The 14,088-nt window shown below is 44.8% G+C and overlaps 2 protein-coding genes across 9 annotated transcripts in view; both read left to right on the top strand.

Moving 5' to 3' along the window:
- LOC114362221 (histone acetyltransferase p300-like) lies at nt 1-5,519 on the top strand. Its single transcript, XM_028317520.1, has 7 exons — nt 1-591; nt 2,247-2,458; nt 2,900-3,110; nt 3,191-3,351; nt 4,256-4,486; nt 5,320-5,458; nt 5,500-5,519. Exons 1-7 carry the CDS (start codon nt 519-521, stop codon nt 5,517-5,519), a joined length of 1,047 nt encoding a protein of 348 aa, XP_028173321.1. The 5' UTR covers nt 1-518.
- LOC114362668 (CREB-binding protein-like) overlaps nt 5,319-14,088 on the top strand; it is a 27,895-nt gene continuing 19,125 nt past the window's right edge. For 4 of the 8 annotated variants that reach the window (XM_028318142.1, XM_028318148.1, XM_028318169.1 and 1 more), the window contains exons 1-8: nt 5,319-5,559; nt 5,874-6,012; nt 6,090-6,316; nt 7,014-7,214; nt 9,858-9,976; nt 10,065-10,545; nt 10,749-10,895; nt 11,543-11,743. In XM_028318142.1, the coding sequence (XP_028173943.1) occupies nt 5,524-5,559; nt 5,874-6,012; nt 6,090-6,316; nt 7,014-7,214; nt 9,858-9,976; nt 10,065-10,545; nt 10,749-10,895; nt 11,543-11,743 (1,551 nt within the window). In that variant the 5' untranslated portion in view covers nt 5,319-5,523. The remainder of the gene's footprint in view (nt 5,560-5,873; nt 6,013-6,089; nt 6,317-7,013; nt 7,215-9,857; nt 9,977-10,064; nt 10,546-10,748; nt 10,896-11,542; nt 11,744-14,088) is intronic. The other 4 variants (XM_028318152.1, XM_028318158.1, XM_028318178.1 and 1 more) reach the window with 1 other exon arrangement.

A 14,088-nucleotide genomic window follows, 5' to 3' on the forward strand; every position in this document is an offset into this window, starting at 1 on the left:
GCGTAGTTTCTTTATAGGCCGACATTTTCTGACAAGCGTAGAAAAAGTTTTCATCAACAGCCGCCATTTTGCGCTGGAGAGACTGAGAAGAATTTCGGAATTTGTCGTGTAAATTTTCTGTTTTTTCTTACATCATTTATCATAAACTGTACCATTCCGTGTATTTTAAAGTGTTAAGTGAAATTGTGTTATTCGATCTATAAAATAAGTCATATAAAGTAGCTAAAATCTGGTGATATTGTTTTCATTTATTGTGCTAGTTCCGACGGAAGATGGTGAGAGGGTCTGTGTAGCTCTTCGATTCGGAGCTTTGTAATGGCGAATACTTGAGTGAGAAATTTTAATATGTGCCTTCAATGGTGCGAAGGACATCGAACGATCGTGATGTGGGTGAATTACACTATGATGGATGACAAATCGCTCTAAAATGCTATTTCTTAAAGATTTAAGACATAAAAGTGTTATTTGAATCGGCGGGCCGAAATATTCACGACGGCATACGTTTAGTAAACAGAGCCATGGCCGATCATCACGGGGATGAGCCGCCTAATAAGCGGCCAAAAATCTTCCAGGGTCCATCGGACTCCACGGGTAAGTTATTTATTATTTTCTACCGCTTTGGCAAGTGTTAGGCCGCAAGTCTGTCATTATTATCTTTCTTTGATTTTTGACATCTTGCCTTGGTTCTTGTTAGCGCCTTGCAAGATTTGCGTCGTATTTTCAATACTACGCTCGCAGGATAAAGAAATTATGCATTTAATTGGTATCTGAATTATATTTCTTATTTATTTCTTGTGCTAAGAACTTTGGCTACAGTGACAAAACCGAAGAAAAGTCAGTTCAAATCTTATATGACTTGAGTCCTCATTTACAGTCAATGCAAAACCTATATTTTTGACCTACTAAAAATAAAATTTTGTTTATAAACATTCCCCTTTTTGAAGGATTTCAAGGGTCTATGTAGAATTTCTAAAAATTTTGTTCACTGCTTCATGTAATTGAACTTTTTATAAAATTGTGAATGAAATTTTATTGTATGTGTGTCATTTAATTTTGGGTCTGAATTTCAACTGAATATGAAATAGTAATGTAATATTTTTCATGATAATCAAGCTCAAAATTAATCACAAAGTTTGACCTACATTACTGTGAAAGGGATTTATTTATTGATAAATCTACAGTATAATTTAAGAAATTTATGTGTTTAGTGGTATTTTTACTTAGACGTAAAATTTCTTACCTATTGTTAAAAAAGTTATTTAATTCTTTATGCTTTGTTTAGATTTGTGTTTCACAATGATTTATAAATGTTCATTTAATTAAATGTATAGTATAAGATTTATTTATATTTCATTATTTGCTGAACAAGGACTATGTTTGCTATGTAATATAATTATGCATGTGTAAACACAACCTCAAAACTTTACTTGAATGTTTTCACTTATAAATATTATATTTTGACAATAAAACTTCGGAAATCGTCTCTTGGAGATTTATTTGATTAAAAGAAAAGTGTGTATATTGTAAAATGTATTTTAATCTGTAAAAATAATTGTAAATTTGGTTATTTTACATCTGCTTTAGACTTGCAGATTTTTCGTTTAATGGTTTTTAGGCACATAAAATGAAATTTGAGGTGATAAATAAGTTTAAATATGAATAAAAAGTGATTTATAACTTGTTGAATTTTGCAAAAAATATTTAATCTTTGAACCAAACCAAAAATCATTTTGACTCTAGACAGACATACATTGCCACCAATATTTAATTGATTCCAACTATGGCTTATTAAAATGCATGCAGCAATTTTTTTTATTTTTCAGTTTTTGTGTTTATTTCTGAAAAACAAAATTTGGTACTAAACTATAATTCATTGTTACTTTAGCTTTTTACTAGAAATATGAATTCATTGTGAATTTACAATCCTAAAGAATTTAACTTTGGTAACAACAGAATATCTAATTTACTTTATTTTTATTTATTTACTTTTTATGAATGAAAAAAGCCAGAGTACTACTTTGAAGTTACAAAGCTTTTAAATAATATGTCAATAAGTCAATGAGAAAAATATTTTCATTCATCCTAATAAAAATCATCATCATCATCATCATCATTTCAGCCATAGGACGTCCACTGCTGAACATAGGCCTCCCCCAATGCTTTCCATGTTGATCGATAAAAATAAAAATAATTAATTATATTGAAAGTTGACATGGTCTTTTGCTATAATCGTACGTTTCTTTCAGATGGGTTTTCAAACCTACAAGACATGTTCGACCTCGAAAAGGACCTCCCCGATGAATTAATGGGAGGTTCTTGGGCCGAACAGCCGGGCGTCACGGGGCCCAAGCCCCCTGCGCAGGGGCCCGGGCCCGGGGGGCAAATGGTGCAGCAGCTCAATGGGGACGACCCCACTGCTGCCATGCATAGACAGATTAATAATCATCTTATACAACAAGTGAGTACCTGGGGCTGCTGTCAAGTTCTGTATCTTGTCTGTCGCCAAAAAAGTATTCTAACTATGAAAATTATTTAATTTTTTAGCATTAAGTCGCATCCCAAACTAATTTGAAAATTATAAATAACTTGAAAAAATCGAACTATCGTGGGTTCAATTCCCGTCTTAGGCAATTCGATTTTTTCAAGTTATTTATAATTTTCAAATATGAAAATTATGCTCACTTAACTGCAAAAAAAAAAACAACAAAATATAATTTTCCTCAGTAAAATTGATTGTATGTAATGTATGAAGCATATTGTCTAAAATACCACACATGGTATTTTATTTTACGTATACATAATATTTCCTAGTTAAGAATTATTTCTTGTGCTTCAGAAAAGTAAAAAAATAATTTGAAATCTTGTTAACTATCCATACTAATCGTATATTTCTTTTTTGTTGGCCTTTTCACAGGGCAACAAGGGTGGCTTAGTAGGCCACAACAACCCTTTAGGGTTGAGTAGCTTAGGAAGTAAGAGTCCAAGTTTACAGTCACCTCCCAATGTGTCTGTATCAAAGGATTTGATGGGTGGTATGCATCCACAACTAATGCCAAATACAAGTCATCCAAATCAAATGCATTCAAATATGCCAATGAGTTCAATACAAGGTATGTGTAAGTTATTTTCTACACTAGTATAATTTGTTTTCTAATTTTTGAAAAATATTATAACTAAAATCAACCTGCAGGTGGTATGAACGTGGCAAACGTTGGCAATATGATAGTGACAAACAGTAATATGACTGGAGCCGGTATGCTGGGCAGCGGCATAATTAATAATGTTAACAAACAACTCCCTACGCTCATGGGAAATAATCATCATGGGACTCAGCACCATCCTCATGCTCAGGTAAGTCTAATATTAGTTTTTCATTCATGACATAACTTCATTAGTTTTTGGGTGAGAGGGGATTTTGTTTCTCTGTGAATTTTTCTCAATTTATCTCCTAAAAATGGTTTTACCAATTTAGATTATGTTTTCTGTGAAGGCATAAAAATTGGAGAGAATTTTTTAATGAAAAACTCAATTCTTTTTTAGAATTGCTTTATAAGTATTTTCTAGTCCATTTCTTATGTTTTTTTAAAAACAATTTGATTTTTCCAAAAAGTTAGAATAATTTTCAGCGCACACAGAGGTGAGAAGGGTGGGAAAGCGAAATAGCGCGAAGCGGGTCTTGACACACAGCATTATGGCCCGCTGCCCGCGACGAGGAGACGCTCGATGTGATTGCAAAAGCGTTCACAGCGATCCTAATCTAGCACTATGTCAACAAATACAACTAGCTCTCCCGCTTCTGGATCGCTCCGCGACCGCTTCATTATATGAACGCTTCAACTAACTAAAGCCTGGTCCGTGAGCACGTAGAATCCCGTCCAATGACCCCAAGCTGCCCATCCTTGTCGCTCGCACGTAATTATGTTGCTGTCGCGCTCGCACACTCACACAGTCGCACAGTCGCGACAGCAATGTAATTACGCGCGAGCGGGATTCTACGTGCTCACGGATCAGGCTTTACCATACAGTAGAGCGTCCGCTGTCATCTACCGCCAGCAGCCCGCCGCGTCATTCCCGTGCTATAGTCATGGTTGCCCGCCCTCCCGCGACAGAAGCGTATCGCGCCGGGAGGTGTCCGATTTCTATGTTATTGGTTTTATACAAACTAGAACACAAGTAGCCTCCCGCCTCTGTGTGCGCCTTAAACCTCATATCTGAAAAAAGAAGACAAGAATCAAGCGTCCGCAACGATTCGCAGACAATGCAGAACGGTCCGCTGGGCGGGCGAGTAGGCGTCGGCATGCAGGCGCCGATGCGGACGAGCCTGCAGCACCACCCGCGTATGCAGGCGCCGGGCGGCGGCGGGCACCCGCTGGCGCCCTACCACCCCGCCTACGGGCAGTCGGCGCAGGGCCCGGGCGTGCCGCCGGCGCAGCGCGCGGCCGGCGTGCGGTTCGGGCCGCCGGGCGAGGCCGGCGGGGGCTTGACAGTTGACAATCCAAATCCGTATAATTTGGATTAGGATTGAATTTAGAAATCCAGCATAAGTCACCAACACCACCGACATCGATACCTACTCATTTCGATAATACTCAAATCTTTTTTCGATACCACTTAAATAAGTACTCCTAAAGTATCGATAGTTACTGATATCGATACTTTTTGGAACTTTTATTTTGTTTTATTATTTTGAGGGTGCTATCAATGAACGTTGAAGGACTAATTTAAACAAAATTGAGAAGAAAACAACTATTTATTTATTATAAATGTTTATTAGGCTTATTATTAATTTAAACAAAAAACTCTTCAGCATTAAGATTGCCCAAAAACAGTAACTGTTCAAGGTATTTTGAAGACAATCTGTTCCTTGTTTGTGTCATTGTTGCACCGGTTTTGGAAAAAAGGCACTCGCTAGGAACTGATGTTGCAACAACAATTAAATATTGGCGGAATGGCGAGATGATTTGCGGGCGGGTGCGAATGTCTCCTCTCGCTTTCGGCTCGGGCTCGGCTGAAGTCAGACGAATTCGGCTGGCCCAGCGCGAGACAACGCGTCACTCACGCTACCACGCGACGAATACCGGTAACTCGGTAACCGATTAAAGCTGATTAGCTCACTGTTTTTGCTCTCTCAGTTCTGTATGATGCGTTCTCGGTTTTTTTTATTGTTTTCGGTTGTTTTGCTGATTCGATACCAAGTATTTTTGTTTCGATACCGATTATGTATCGCAAATTGATTCGATACCATAAATACTTGGTATCGAATCAAAAGTATCGAGTACCTACTCATATTTATTAGTATCTGAATATCCCTACACGCAGGCCGCCGCGCCGCACCAGCCGCACCCGCCGCACCAGCCGCACGCGCCGCATCAGCCGCCCGCCTCCGGCTCCATCGCCGACCCGGAGAAGAGGAAACTGATACAGCAGCAACTGGTGCTGCTGCTGCACGCACACAAGTGCCAGAGGCGGGAGTCCCAGTCGAACGGCGAGTCGTGGCAGTGTTCGCTGCCGCATTGTAAGACTATGAAGGGCGTGCTGAACCACATGATGTCGTGTCAGGTACTGTTCGTTTCGCGCGCAGGTGCTTTTCATTTTAATAATATTAATAATAATAAATCTTTATTTGGCACGGGACAAAAAATGACAATTACAAGTGTAAAAAGGTACATAAAGAAGAAAAAAAAAGAAAATAAAAAACAGTAAAATAATCCAGCCAGACCAGTAAAGATCTCGAGCCAAAAAGGCGCCCGCTCAGCGATACTCGGGACTTATGTGAAAGTCCCGACGCTGATTTTCAGCGAGTTTCCCTAGTTTCCTGACTTCTCTGTCGCGTTTGCGTCCGGAAATCTTCTGACCGTTTCTTTTCGTTCCAGGCCGGCAAGAACTGTGCGGTGCCTCATTGCTCATCGTCGAGACAGATCATCAACCATTGGAAGCATTGTAACAAAAATGACTGTCCTGTGTGTTTGCCTCTGAAGCAGGCGGACAGGACTAGAAATAATAATATGAACGGTAAGCAGAAAAGCGCTAGCGTACAATCCGAAAAACATTTTAGGAGTAATATTTGGCATTATGTATTCCTCTGACAGCTATGTTTTTTCCGATCCTAGCAGCGGCAGTGAGTCACACGACGACCGGTGTGAGCACCGGCGGCGTGGGCTCGGTGGGCGGCGTGGGCGTGGGCGTGGTGGGCAACGTGGGCGTGGTGGGCAACGTGGGCGGCGTGGGCAACGCCGCTGGGGCCATGCCCGGCGTCAACTCGCTGCCCGGCGTTGCGCCCGCGCCCTCCGCGCCTGCGCCTACTCCTAACACACAGGTCAGTAGTTCTGCTACCTTTCTCTGTCGTTTGGTAAAGCCAGTGGTCACTTTTTTATCACTTTTATTAGCTGTGCAATACTCAAATACGAACTTTAAATATCACATCTTCAGAAACGAAAAAACAGAAACATAATTTTTAGTCTGGAAAACGTTTTAAGAGGGAAAATTAATTAATTTAACTAATTTTATTTCATTTATTTGACAAATAACAATATTCAAAAAAGATTATTAAAATACTAAAAAATACTCAAAATACTCTTAATTTATTACGCCCGTCTCACAAATCGACTTAACTTTTCCAAAAAAAATTCCCTAGGTTTCGAAATAAAACAATCATATCCCTCTAGCTAGGGTGTTGACATAAAGCGGGCATACGTATTTCAATTTCTGTCCGGCTGGAAATCGATCCCGGGTCCTCTTGTATGGTATGCTGGCATGTTGTATGTTTATATTAACCGGCAGACAGTGGTGACTGAGTTTGTTGCGGCGCTTCTTCTCAGCACTTGCCAAATGTTGGTCTCGAAGCGCTGGTAGGGTAAAAAGATTATGAGACATGTAGAGGCTCCTTAAGAGCAAAATGACGATTTGTAAGAACTATTTATTAGTCCAAACAAATAAAGAAATTTTGACTTTGACTTTGACTTTGACCACTACACCACTCAGATCGTCAATATAAAATAAATTTGTCCTCGCAGGGTGCGGACATGAAGCGCGCGTACGAGGCGCTGGGCATCGCGTGCCCGACGTCGGTGTCGAACATGACGGGCGGGTTCCCGCGCGCGCCGCTGGCCCGCATGGCCGTGCCGCGCCCGCCGGGGCTCACCGACGTGGTGCCGCAGCAGCCCATGCAGCAGCTGTTCCAGCAGACCCAGCAGGATCTGCAGCAGCAGCAGCTGGTAAGTGTTTTATACATTTTGAAAGAAAGAAAAAAAAATTTGGCTCCAAATTACATGCACTTTTTAAATATACACACGCTTGCACACTCACTGCGGGTGCGCGTCGCACAGTCGCGACAGCAATATAATTACGCGCGAGCGATAAGGATGGGTAACTTGGGGTCATTGGACGGGATTCTACGTGCTCACGGACCAGGCTTTAGTACACAATATTAAACTTATTCTCATACAAAAAACAATATACAAAATTTAAAAAAAAATAATAATATTGGAACCAACTTGGGATCCTCTCAGTAAAGGCAGTGACGGCACAGAGCTTGTCACGGCGACTGGTATTCTGCGGAATCCATTTGTAGAGAAACTTTTATTGAGTTGCAAGGTTTTTACCATAGAGATATAGAGAGATGCCCACTAACGCGCTGAGTTCGAAACTCAGTGTCGCATTAGAAATTCACACACAAAGAAATCAAAATATGTGCTCATTGTCCACTGCGCTATCGGTACTCAACGTTCGAATAATCTTTAGTAGGTACTAAGCAAGCAATGTAAGCTGTTTACATTATGACGTCGCTTGATCATTGCTTTCACGAGCAATGTGTCCTGTTTTTGGGCATATTGCTGCGACACCGGCCCCGCCCCCTTGTCACATCTTCCTTTAGTTTCTGTGATCTGTGGTTTTTACCATCACTGTATGTTATGTATGTGAGCTAGGCAAGCGGTATATTCCAGTGTAAACAGTTTACAAGCACATGCAGGTGTCATAGCAGCCGTAGTCAAGTCCTAAAAATCTAGAGTATACCTTATTAGCCAACACTTGATTTCCAAGTTTTCANCTGACTCTTACGTTATTGGAAAAAGTTGAAAACCTGTCCAAATGACAAATCTAGCCGAAGACCCAAGAGCTAGATTGACCCGAGACTATACCGAAGATATCCCGGACGTGTCTGTTCGAGATTAGAATGGCTCTCAAACAGCTGAAAAACAACAAGGCATCGGGCGATGATGGAATCACGGCTGAGCTTCTGAAATCAGGCGGAACGCCGGTTCTAAAGGCTCTTTAGAAGCTATTCGATTCCGTCATCCTTGAGGGAAAAACGCCTACGGGTATGGCACAGAAGTGTGGTGATACTCTTCTTCAAAAAAGGCAACAAAACCTTGTTGAAGAATTTATTTTATACCCATCTCACTTCTGATTCTGTTTTTGAGAGTCATCATGAATGGTTTCACGCGACATCTAGCCTCCCGAACAAATCGGTTTCCGATAAGGCTTTAGTATGATAGACCACATACTTATCAATGGCAGAAAACTGAGGAGAATAATCAGCAAGTTTGTGCTCTATGAGAAAGACTTCTCTACTACAGTACAGTTTCTCCAACGGTGCCAAATTTACTATAGATATTTATAATCGTTGAAGGGCTTGTACGAATAGGCCACAATGTCAGTCCGTCTCCGGGATCAGGAGTTCAGTTGCAGCGAGGGGTCAGACAGGGAGATGTCATATTTCTAAAACTGTTCACTACCACTCTGAAAGATGTTTTCAAGCTTCTGGACTGGAGCGGATTGGGCATAAATATCATCAGCGAGTACATCACCAAATGCCGTGCTGTACCCACTCTTCTGAAGGTTGGAGACACTATAAGTTGTCTGATGGCCGCTGGGGCAGGAAAGTTCTTGAGTGGCGACTATGAGCTGGAAGACGCAGCTTGGGCAAGCCTCAAACTAGGTGGACCGATGATCTGGTGAAGGGCGCGTCAGGTGCCTGTATGCGAGCGGCACAGGACCGGTCTTTGTGGAAATCCTTGGGGGAGGCCGTTGTCCAGCAGTGGACGTCTTTCGGCTGAAACGAACGACCGAGTCTTTATTTTATTAGATTGGTATATTTAAGATTTAAAAGTGGGTGCCATATATTAATTTTTGATTTAATAACAAGCGATCTCAGCAATTATTTTGTTATACTTGTTTCATTTACCCCTTGGTCATTTGGGAAAGTTCAACATGAAAGCGTTATTGGCTTATGATAAGCGCAGTATAATTGTATTATTACTTTGGTTTAGTGACAATAACATCGAGCTGCTTGAATGGTCTGCCCAGTCACCAGACCTGAACCCCATCGAGCATTTGTGGGGTCTATTGAAGGACAAGGTCCGGTGCCATTGAATAAAAACAAAAGAAGACCTAAAACGTCGCTTGCGGGAAGAGTGGAACGCTTTAACATGTGACGATTGTAATAAATTAGTACAATCTTTACCAAAAATAACTTCTGCAGTAATTAAGGCAAAGGGTGGTCCAACAAAGTATTAATTTTTTGTTGTTAATAAACAATATAAAACTGTTAAAAACTGTTTTGATTCAGACACATGTATAATTCCTTCAAAATTAATAAATATCATGGGTGCTCAATACTTTTGGCCAAGGCTGTAGGTGTTCGTGTTCAGTCAGCATTCGGCAGTTAGAAAAGTCATCAGTCTAGATAGCGCCAATTATTTCTCCAAACAGCAGTTCTAATGCGCCTTAAAACACTATTGGGTGTAGTTTAGTTTTAGTGTGAGGCCTGTCTTGTTAGTTTTCCTTTTTCAGGCTTATCGTTCAACGGTTCTCATCATCTCCAGCATAAAATCTATACGAATAAGTGTTATTTGCAGATGACTGCGAATACCTTACAACTACCCGGCGGGCCGGTCACTGCGAACCCGGCGTCTGGCACGAAAGAATGGCACCAGTCTATAACAGCCGATCTCAGAAACCATCTTGTTCATAAATTGTAAGTTTATTCCTTTTAAATATATTTTTATTTTTCGTTTATTTGATTGTGTAATTCCAGAAACTAAACTGTGCCGTTCTGTCCACAGGGTGCAAGCTATTTTTCCTACGCCAGATCCTCATGCAATGTTAGATAAGAGAATGCACAACTTAGTAGCGTACGCGAGAAAGGTGGAGGGTGACATGTACGAAATGGCGAGCACGCGGTCGGAGTACTACCACTTGCTCGCGGAGAAGATATACAAAATCCAGAAGGAGTTAGAAGAAAAGAGACAGAAGAGAAAGGAGCAGCAGCTGCAGGCGCAGCAACAACAGAATCAGCTGACCCAAGGGCAGGGCATTCCTCAGCAGCAAGTCAACGTGATGTCTGGGGGTGGGGTGATGACGGGCGTGCGACCGCCGGCGCCGAATGCGGTAGCTGGGTTGTCCAGGCCACAGATGCCGACGCAATCATTGCCGGGCATGAGGATCCCGTCGCCCGGACACGCGGGGATGACCCTCGGCATGCCCACCAACCGAATGTCGTTCCCTACCAACCTCGTTGGGCCGCCAGGACCAAGTCCGAACCAAGTGAGTATGCGATGCATTTACATTTTTTTGTTTTTTAAAATAGGGAGCTTGCCAATTTTTAAACGCATCTAACTAGTCGCATATCATGATGAGTTATCGACATTCTATAAGTTAGTGATTGATCATACACATATAAACTCTGAATTGAATTCTTCTGTTTATGAACTCGTGACAGATTTTTAACCCGTTTGCCATTTCCGTAGATGCCTCAAACACCAAACGGCGGCACCGTGGTTGGCAACCCGGGTATGTCCCCGTTCGGTCAGACGATGACGTCACCCGCGTCCTACCCCGCGCTGCTGAGCAACGGCCCCGCCCCCCTCGCCTCGCCCAGTCATCCCGATACAAAGGTAACATACAACTCTTTGATGTATTACAGATTCTTCAATTTTAATTTAGGTAGCTGTACGATAAAAGTTACTTGTCCTAACTAAATTCGAAGGTTTTACTGTTGTTATATTTTATTCTGATGTATCCGGCTCGAAGGACCATTACAGTTATAGCAAAAACCAATACAATGCTAGGTTGATGTGTTGTCGCCTGGAAATTACATTGTGAGGTGGCTTATAAGTCCAATGTAAAGTTTGAATGTCGTTCAAAATATCGCAAGATTCTTAGGATAATATGATTTCGCATATTTAGTTGCAAAATAGCATCAGTTACATCTACTTAAGAAGTATGTGATGGTTTGGCCGAAAATAGAAATTGCAAGAATTTGTAAGCAAAATGGCGATTGCTATGGCAACTGCTGAAAACTTTAGCCTGTTTTCGGCGAGGACACATTTGCTAACTTCAATAGTGACGTTTTTCATAAATTTTTTAGCAGTGATTACTGCTTAGCGATCGCCATTTTTCTTATAAGCGCTAACAATTCTATTGTTCACCCAACTTTAAACTTGAATGTTGAAGTATACTATTTCTCGCTTAGTCTTGCTGCAAAGTAGCACCTATCCCAACCACACAAGACTTCACAATTAACCCCAAGCGTCCTACCCAGGTCCGGCTTCAAGGTCCCGTGCCGAACAGTCCGTTCGTGAACCACGCGACGTTCGCGGGCGCGTCGCCGGCGCCGGGCACGCCGCACACGCCGCTGGCGCACCCCAGCCCGGCGCCCGAGCGGCCCGCCTCCCGCCCGCCCGCGCCCGCCCCAGACCCGCCGCCGCCGCCCGAGATAGACGACCAGGAGCAGGCGCAGGAGGTGAGTGCACCACAGTACTGTGTACATTAGGGCGTTAGAAGCGCGACAGCAGCGCGCTGCTCAAGAGCAGGGTAAGCAGGATGACCAGCGTGCCGCGCGTCCGCGTCCGACCCGCCGCCGCCACCCGAGCTAGACGACCAGGAGCAGGCGCAGGAGGTGAGTGCACCACAATACTGTGTACTGTAAGAGCGCACAGGACGAACGGGCTCGCGCGGCAAATTCGACATCCTGCTCACTCAAGAGCAGGGTGAGCAGGATAACCAGCGCCGCGCGCCCGTATCCGACCCGCCGTCGTCGCCCGAGGTCAATGACCAGGAGCAGGCGCAGGAGGTGAGTGCACCACAGTACTGTGTACCGTAAGAGCGCTTTCATATTAGGGCGTTAGAAGCGCGACAGCAGCGCGCTGCTCAAGAGCAGGGTAAGCAGGATGACCAGCATGCCGCGCGCTCGAGCGGCATGCCTCGCGCCCGAGGTCGACGACCAGGAGCAGGCGCAGGAGGTGAGTGCACCACAGCACAGTACTGTGTACACGCGGGCTCGCGCGGCAAACTCGACATCCTGCTCACTCAAGAGCAGAGTGAGCAGGATAACCAGCGCCGCGCGCCCGCATCCGACCCGCCGCCACCGCCCGAGGTCAACGACCAGGACCAGGCGCAGGAGGTGAGTGCACCACAGTACTGTGTACCGTAAGAGCGCTTTCATATTAGGGCGTTAGAAGCGCGACAGCTGTAGGGCAAACTCGACGTCCCGCTCACTTAAGAGCAGGATGACCAGCGTACCGCGCGCACGAGCGGCACGCCTCGCGCCCAAGGTCGATGACCAGGAACAGGCGCAGGAGGTGAGTGCACCACAATACTGTGTACCGTAAGAGCGCTTTCATATTAGGGCGTTAGAAGCGCGACAGCTGTAGGGCAAACTCGACGTCCTGCTCACTTAAGAGCAGGATGACCAGCGTGCCGCGCGCCCGACCCGCCGCCGCCGCCCGGTCTCGACGACCAGGAACAGGTGCAGGAGGTGAGTGCACCACATACACTACTGTGTACCGTAAGAGCGCTGTCACATTAGGGCGTTAGAAGCGCGGCAGCGGCGTTTTTATAATGGTACGTCCATACTGGGCGAAAGGGCTCGCGCGGAAAACTCGACATCCTGCTCACTCAAGAGCAGAGTGAGCAAGATGACCAGCGCCGCATGCCGCGCGCTCGAGCGGCACGCCTCGCGCCCGAGGTCGACGACCAGGACCAGGCGCAGGAGGTGAGTGCACCACAGTACTGTGTACATTAGCTACAGCAGCGCGGAAGCGGCGTTTTTTTTATAATGGTTCCACACTGGGCGTACGGGCTCGCGCGGCAAATTCGACGTCCTGCTCACTCTGCTCTTGAGAGGATGACCAGCGCCGCGCGCCCGCATCCGACCCGCCGCCACCGCCCGTGGTCAATGACCAGGAACAGGCGCAAGAGGTGAGTGCACCACATACACTACTGTGTACCGTAAGAGCGCTGTCACATTAGGGCGTTAGAAGCGCGACAGCAGCGCGCTGCTCAAGAGCAGGGTAAGCAGGATGACCAGCGTACCGCGCGCACGAGCGGCACGCCTCGCGCCCGAGGTCGACGACCAGGACCAGGCGCAGGAGATGAGTGCACCACAATACTGTGTACCGTAAGAGCGCTTTCATATTAGGGCGTTAGAAGCGCTACAGCTGTGCGGCAGCTCGACATCCTGCTCACTCAAGAGCAGGGTGAGCAGGATGACCAGCGCCGCGCGCCCGAGCGGCCCGCGTCCCGCCCGCCCGCGCCCGCGCCCGACCCGCCGCCGCCGCCCGAGATAGACGACCAGGAGCAGGCGCAGGAGGTGAGTGCACTATAGTACTGTGTACATTAGAAGCGCGACAGCTGTGCGGCAACTCGACATCCTGCTCACTCAAGAACAGGGTGAGCAGGATGACCAGCGTGCCGCGCGCCCGAGCGGCCCGCGTCCCGCCCGCCCGCGCCCCCGCCCGACCCGCCGCCGCCGCCCGAGCTAGACGACCAGGAGCAGGCGCAGGAGGTGAGTACACCCAGGGTTGGAAAATAGCATAGACAGAAATTATTTTATGTCAAGCTATTTAGTAAAGTCACAAAATATTCATTTATTATTTCCATTTATTAGTGATAAAAAGTAGTTTTGAAACCTTGTTTTTTATCTATGTTTTATAATTGTTTAAAGCATATTTTAATGTATGTTTTTAACTCTAAATAAAAACACTGTTTCATCTCAAACTGTTTAAAACATGTGTTAAAAACAACTTGTTTTAAACATGCCAACCCTAAGTACACCACAGTACTGTGTACCGTAAGAACGTAACCCAC

The sequence above is a fragment of the Ostrinia furnacalis genome, unplaced genomic scaffold (genome assembly GCF_004193835.3).
Source record: "Ostrinia furnacalis isolate ACB-3 unplaced genomic scaffold, ASM419383v2 OfSCF0389, whole genome shotgun sequence".
Taxonomy (NCBI): Eukaryota; Metazoa; Arthropoda; class Insecta; order Lepidoptera; family Crambidae; genus Ostrinia; species Ostrinia furnacalis.